This window comes from Seriola aureovittata, chromosome 23 (assembly GCF_021018895.1).
Source record: "Seriola aureovittata isolate HTS-2021-v1 ecotype China chromosome 23, ASM2101889v1, whole genome shotgun sequence".
Lineage (NCBI taxonomy): Eukaryota > Metazoa > Chordata > Actinopteri > Carangiformes > Carangidae > Seriola > Seriola aureovittata.
The window spans coordinates 12069861-12077076 of NC_079386.1; the positions used below are offsets into that span (position 1 = coordinate 12069861).

General features: G+C 48.8%; 1 protein-coding gene across 6 annotated transcripts in view; it reads right to left on the reverse strand.

Moving 5' to 3' along the window:
- pcdh7b (protocadherin 7b) overlaps window positions 1–6605 on the reverse strand; it is a 110656-nt gene extending 104051 nt beyond the window's left edge. For 2 of the 6 annotated variants that reach the window (XM_056369268.1, XM_056369270.1), the window contains exon 1: window positions 1870–6602. In XM_056369268.1, the coding sequence (XP_056225243.1) occupies window positions 1870–4944 (3075 nt within the window). In that variant the 5' untranslated portion in view covers window positions 4945–6602. Of the gene's footprint in view, window positions 1–1869 lie in introns of all 6 variants that reach the window. The other 4 variants (XM_056369267.1, XM_056369266.1, XM_056369271.1 and 1 more) reach the window with 4 other exon arrangements.
- Between the last annotated feature and the right edge of the window lie 611 nt (window positions 6606–7216).

The window sequence follows — 7216 nt, forward strand, 5'->3', positions numbered from 1 at the left end:
AAGAAGTACTCTTTATTCTTAGTGCAGATTTAGTTTTGTCCAAGACACTGTATTCTAACAAACGCACAGTCCATAAAAGTTACTGCAGCATTAATGTAGAGAGTAAATAAATAATTATATAAGTGGAGCATAGTGACACACAATACATGCTGCTGCCGCAGCAGCAAATAGAGTGCCCTTTTAATTATGCAGGAGACATCCGAAAGCAACAGCACTCCTCACACCCTGGGAAGCAGCTCAGTGAATACACCATATTAGAAGCTGTTAGAGACAGAGCAGAGGAAGAGAAGGCAGAGAAGAAAAAGGGGAGTGAAATGATTTGAGAGGAGAAATAGCAAGAGGGAGGGGAGAGGGATATAGAGAGATGAGAGTGGAGATTAAAAAAGAAACCACTGCAAGAAAAAAGGCAAGGCAGAGAGCAGCATTGTAAGGGGTATGATGTGGCGGAGGCTGAAAACACTGAGAGAGGAGAAGGAATACAGGGGGAGAACAGACAGCACGGGTGGCTGCAACACATGCAAGAGTGTATTACACAGGGCCAGAGGAGAGTTTGGGGGGGGGGGGGGGGGGCACAGAATACAAAAACATGAACGTAGAGATATCGAGAGAAAAACAAAAACGGGAAGTTGAACAAAAAATAGAAAGAAGGAAGAAACAATCCAGAACAGCACACCAGAATTCTAAAGGAGTAACGGCTGACACCAAGTAAAAGAAAGATCAATAATTCATTAGACTGCCGTAGAAAACACATAAAACAACAGTGTTCTTTTGCCTGACGCAAATCAGCTGACTTCATTATGTATTAACTTTGTTTCTCGCTGTTGTTGCACCTAACCGTACAAAAACAGACAAAAAAAAAAAAAAGGAATCTAAAGACTGAACTGATAAAAGCTCACATTTCCTGGAATTTGAATATCACATCACGCCACCTACACCTTTTTCCAGCACTACAAATGGAAGAAAAGAGTTAGTGAGTGGGGAAAAGGAATAAAAGCAGAAAAACAGAAAGGGAGGTAAGACGAAGCGTGGAGGAGGGTGGGAGAGAGAGAGGGGGAGAGGAGGAGCAGGTAGAAGATGGAAGACATTTATATATGAGGGGAAAGATAAGGAGGTGAAAGAAACTGAGGCACAATATGAGAGAGGGTATAAAAATGTCCGATTTCACTGCAGGGTCAATGAAGTGACGCAGACCCCGAAGTGCAGAGGAATGTTAATATGACCTCCTGGCCAGATGTTCGTACTCAAGCCAAGACTGTAAAACTGACTCACAAACCTTTACAAAGCCATGTTTGTGCTGCGTTCAGCCTGCATCTAAACCTTTCTCTCCTTTCTGCTTTTTGTTCTTTCTTCTCTCCCCTTTCCTCAAGAAGAAAAGGTAGCCTTGTCACAGACAGAGGGCAGGGCAGGGCTTGACACGGCTAAGGGGGTGTGTAGCCGGCCCCCGCCACGCTCCCCTCTGGGATAAAATAACTGCAAACCAAACCCTTATGTGAGCTGTCTAGAACACTCCGACACATATTTGCCAAGGTTAGTAGCTGTGACACCCCCTGACGGAAAAAGCAGCCTCAACGCCGTGATAAAAGTGAAAAAGTTGGACGTGTTTGTTCAAGTGGTAACAATACCCCTTCCTTAGCTAATCTAAACCTTTCTCTTCTCTTTTCAATATTACATGTGAATGGCACTCCAAACCAAAACAGATCAATACCGCTAACTTGACACACATTAGCACCATAAAGGCAACAAGACTACTGAGACTAGCCCTGTCAGAAAGCATTATGGTAGAGAGAACACTAAGAGGAAGAAACAGAAGACATTTAAGAGTAGTGGAAGGGGAAAAAAAACAAAAAACATGGAGACGTGTCTTCTTACCTGTTTGTTGTACTTGTTGATAGTTTGACTGCTGTATTCAGAGCAGTGGTCAGATCCAAGGGAAATGTTATCTCCGGTGCCAACAAAGGTATTGGCAGGGGGCAGGTCCTGAACTGCCTGGTGCTTTTTTCCAGCTGTTGGCGACTGCGGGTGAAGCTGGACAGTGGGGAGTGGCGAACTGGACTTGTAGTGCCGGGCCAAATCTGGACTCCCGGGCCCTCCGTTGACTGAGCGGTAGCGGCCCATGCCTGGACTGTCCGACAGCTTCTCGTTGACGCCGTCGTAGCGCTGCCCGTTGGGTTTGGAGGCCTCTACAGTGACAATACTGCTATAGAGCGGCTGTTTGGACTTCTGTTTCTTCTTATCTTTCTTGGGCTTCTTGGATTTGTCATGCTGCTGTGGTGTGAAGAAGTCTTCGTGATCCTTCTTGCCGGCCTCGTAGCCATTCTTATTCTTGGGCCGGCAATAACGGGCCATTACTACGACGAGAATAATGAGGATGACCGTCATGATGCCCGAAACTACTCCGATGACAATGCTTAACCGCTGTTTGCTTAGGTCGTAGTTGGGGTCACCGGCAATGTTGGTGTTCAGAGACGTGCTCAGGCTCTTAGCCACCTGGGCCTCCACGACTGTGGAATTGGAAAGAGTCTCATTTACATACACGTGAACCAGAGTGGTGGTGGTCTGTGATGGCTGCCCTCTGTCGTTCACCTGGACCACCAGTCTGTGGAGGCCGTAGTGCTTCTGCTCCAGCTTCCCCACCAGCGAAATGACGCCGGAGCCACCGTCAATCTCAAACAGCTTGAAGGGGTTTCCCCCGATGATGCTGTAGTTCAGGTCTGCGTTGATGCCGGTGTCAGTGTCGGTGGCTAAGACCGTTCTGACTACTGTTCTGATGTTACTGGAAGGAGGAAGGAGGGTGTAGGAGCTGTTAATTGGGAAAGTGACCGTTGGTGCGTTGTCATTTTCATCCATGACAAAGAGTGAAACGGTGGCGGTGGCGGATCTGGGAGGGTCACCGCCATCCACAGCTTTGACTCGGAAGGTGTATGTGGTTTTCTGCTCTCGGTCAAAGGATAGGGTGGAGAAAATAGTCCCAGTGTCGTTCTCAATAGAAAAAATGTCCTCTTCTTCTTCAATGAAAAGACTCATCTCAGCATTTTGGCCTTTATCTGCATCAATGACTGTAACCATGCCAACTGGGCTGTTTGGCTCAAGGTTCTCTTTGACATAGAAGGTGAACACATCCTGCATGAACTTTGGTTCGTTGTCATTCTTATCGGCCACAAGGACAACCACTGTTGCAGAGCCCTGAAGGGTGTTTATGCCCTTATCTTTGGCTATCACTTTGAATTCGTAGCGCTCTGTTTGCTCTCTATCCAGAATGCTGTTTACTCGGATGTCTCCACTGTCTGCATCGATAGAGAAAATCCCATTTACTGATGAGTCAAGGGAATAGGCTATTTCAGCGTTCTTCCCACTATCTGCGTCGATGGCTGCCACCGTTGTCACCCTCTCGCCTGGGGCATTGTTTTCCGGAAACGACACCTCTACTACATTCTGGCTGAAGATGGGAGGGTTGTCATTAGTGTCGCCCACTTTGACGATAAGAGAGTTATTACTTGCCAGACTGGGGCTTCCAGAGTCCACAGCCACTATGACCACATTGTATTCCTGTGTGGCTTCATAGTCCAGCGGTGCAGACGTGTGGAGGAAGTATTTCTTTTTATTCTGCTCACCCTCCATTTCACTGGCTGGTTTGAGCTGAAAGGGAACATCCCCTACCACTGTGCAGGTCACTATGCCATTTTCCCCCTGGTCACGGTCTGACACCTGAACTAAGGCAATGGGTGTGTCCACCACCACATCCTCAGCCACGTTGGCTATACCATCTTTTAAGAAAATGCGTCCAATTTTCCGTATCTCTATGACGGGGACGTTGTCGTTTTCGTCCTTGATGTTCAACACCACAGTGGCCTTGTCCATTTTGGGCGGCTGGCCTCTGTCACGGGCCATTACTGTGAACCTCAGTTGGCTCACTTCTTCACGGTCAATGCGGTGCAACACACTCAGCCACCCTGTGCTCTCATCCAACCTCAGCAGCCTCCTCACTGACTCTGTAGCTGCCCCAAACACATACTCTATTTGACCATTAACCCCCACGTCTGCATCGGCCGCTTTGAGCTGTAGGATGGGGGCGCCCGGGGAGCTGTTTTCTGGTAGGTCAGCCTCATACACACTCTTCTCGAATCGGGGGCTGTTATCATTCACATCAGTGATCATCACCCTCAGAATGGCCTGGGAGGAGCGAGGGGGATCTCCTCCATCCCTAACACGCAGTGTGAGCTCATAGGAGTCTCTCTGTTCCCTATCAAGGGCCCCTTTAATGATGAGTTGAGGCTGTTTCTCTCCATCAGTAGTGTCAGCAACTTGCAGCTCGAAGACACTGCTCCTGCTTGCGCCTTCCTCAAACCTCCTCTTCCCCGAGTACGAATCCCCAGAGGAGCCCAGGCGCCTTGAGTTCTCCCCATTGTCCTGGATAAGCTCGTATCTCTCTATTCCATTTCTGCCAAAATCTCTGTCTGTGGCAGTGGGCAGCAGATAAAGGGTACCAATGGGTCTGTTCTCCTCCACAGACAGTGTCAGGACAGGGGAAGGGAAAGACGGGGTGTTATCATTTATATCTAATATGATGACTTTTCCCTCAAACAGGTCGACCCAGCTCTGGGCTGGTCCGATGACTGACACTTCAAAATCTATAAAACACTCATTCTCATCAAATATCATTTGGCACTGCTGTAATTTTTCACGGTCTATCCGCCTCTCGTTGGTGGTGAGCTCACCTGTTATGTTGTCAATTTTGAAAAAATCTGAGCCCGATTCGAGCGTGAATGTCACCTCGCCGGACCCGGCAACAATGCCCAGGTCGGTGGCTACGTTTCCTACTCTGACATCAGCGGGTCCCTCCTCAGCCAAACGGTACCGGAGCACTTGCTTGGCAGCGGGCTGATGCACAAGCTGCAGGATGAGCATGCAATAGTACAAATAGTCCACTGCACCAGTAGTCCTCATTGTTCTCCCCTGGAAAATGTCCACTTAGGTTTGAAAAAAAAAAAGAAATGTTTAAAAAAATAACGATTTAATCACTGATGGAAAGTCCGACTGTGGGGGGGGGGGGGGGGAATATCGTGTTCTTTAAGAGCAAAGCCCTCGGTTTCGGGATGTGTGAGACTTCATCCTCCGGACGACTTCCTACATCGCTCCTGCTGCAGTGAAAAGCAGCAAGTGCACGGGCTTCCCTGTCTCCCCTGCTTCCCCACCTCCGGCACTGGATGTTAGTTGCTCTTTCCTTGTTTTTGTAAAAAAAAAAAAAGAAAAAAGAAAAAAAAGAAAAACCGCAATGGTGTTTTAAAAAAACACACACGCACGCACACCAGAGAGGCTCCGTGCGCTCTGGAAGGTGCCACCAATAGGCCTATGTGAATTTCATGCGCGTAAAAGCCAAAATGTCATTTAGTCCGAACATCATATCACCAAGAAAGTATGATCAGAGTCCACAGCGCGCCGCTTTACTCACAGTTTGTGGTAAGAATCTCCTTCTCGGGTGAGGCTGCAATATTCCCCTCTCTCTGGGTGATATGTCCAACATATGTCAGAGGATCATTTAAATGCCCGTGCAGTTTCCAAAACTCATCATATACGGCGAGCGTTGACTGCGCGGCTGCCCGTCAACTCTCCGATCCTGAGGATGTGAATGCGAAGCGAACGACCCGTCCGGCTTGCCTCTCCTGCTCTCTTCCTCCAAGTCACTTGCAACCAGCAGACAGTGGATATAGTTCTTTTTTTGTGTGTGTGTGTGTGCGTGTGTGTATGTGTGTGCGAGCCAACTCCACAATGCACAACCCCCTGAGAAAAAAAAAAAAAAAAATCAGGGTTGTATTTCAAATGAAGAAAGCGAAACCGAAAAGAAAAACTTTAAATAAAAAAAGATGTATATCCGACGCAGTTTTTCTTTTTTTTGTTTTTGGAAAACGCTGGTTGAATTCCTCAGTGTGTCCAGCATATTCTGTTGCCTGTTCCTCTCACCTGCAGACGCGCCGCATGTGTTGGCAGCCCCTATCTGCAGCACTGTGAGAGGGATTCACAAATGATATTGCAGTCTCTCTCTCCCTCCCCTCTCTCTCTCTCTCTCTCTCTCTCTCTCTCTCAGTCTCCGTCTCTCCACCCCCCCCCCTCCGGTTTCTTCTCACCCAGCGGCGCACGTAAACAGGGTCGGACTTTGGTCTTGATCGCCGGGTCCAGAGGCCAGCAGACAATATTAGGAGGACTGGGGACAGAGGAGGTGTGGAGATGCCTTGATGCGGTCGTTTTCACCGGTGTTTTCACGCGACGTGGCGCGACACTTTTGTGAGCACACCCACCACACTCCTGCCTAATGATCCCGTGCGCGATATGACGAGATGTCCTATTTAAAAAAAATAAATAAAAAAAACCAACAAAAGAAGAACAACAAACTATTTAATAACAGGCATCGTGTAGTAAAGGTTTTTGGATGGTGGAGCCTGTGCAGTTTGATGCGGGGCTTATGTGGCTTTTTGCCGCAACAGATTCCATGTGCGACAAAACACATTCAGAGTGTAACTTTTACGCACTCCGAGGCTGACATAAGTTGTCTGTCTTTCCGCTATGATGTGATGCGGTTGCGAATGTCTTACCCAGCAGCGCGCAACACAAAGCCGCTGCAGGACAGACGGGATGGGACGGGGACGCGGAGACGCGGGGACGGAGTTGGGGGTTGGGGGGGTGTTGTGTGCGCAGTGCCGTGGTTTCCCTGTGGTTACTAATATGTATGCGTGTGGTCGCCAGTGGCTGTGCTCTCCGGCGCGGCGGCGGCGGGGCTCGGTGTCTCCTTTCGCCCGTGCACGCCGTTCAGTCCACTCAGCATCCAGGAATCTGAGTCTGTGACCATGAACGCGTTTGCATAAAGAGGAATAAAGACAGAAAAAAAAAAACAACCTCCCCTTCCCCCCCTCCTCTGCATGGCCCCTCTTTTTTTTTTCAGCAAGGTCTGAGCGGGAGGTGTGTGTGTGTGGGGGGGGTTCTTTCTTATGCGGCCACTGCGCAAACCCAACTCCCTGTGTAAGATCAGTGTGCGCGCGGTGTGTGTCCTACCACAGCTGCCACCCGAGTGCTTGTGATGGGTACAGTGTGGAGCAACACATTCATTGTGATGCTGGAGGGCATTCTGTCCAGCATCACGCTGAGATTCCTTCCAGAGGCGCGCAGTGCAAAAGGCAGGTAAATGGGCACATTTTCGGCTCTTGCGTGGATTCATCCACTACAG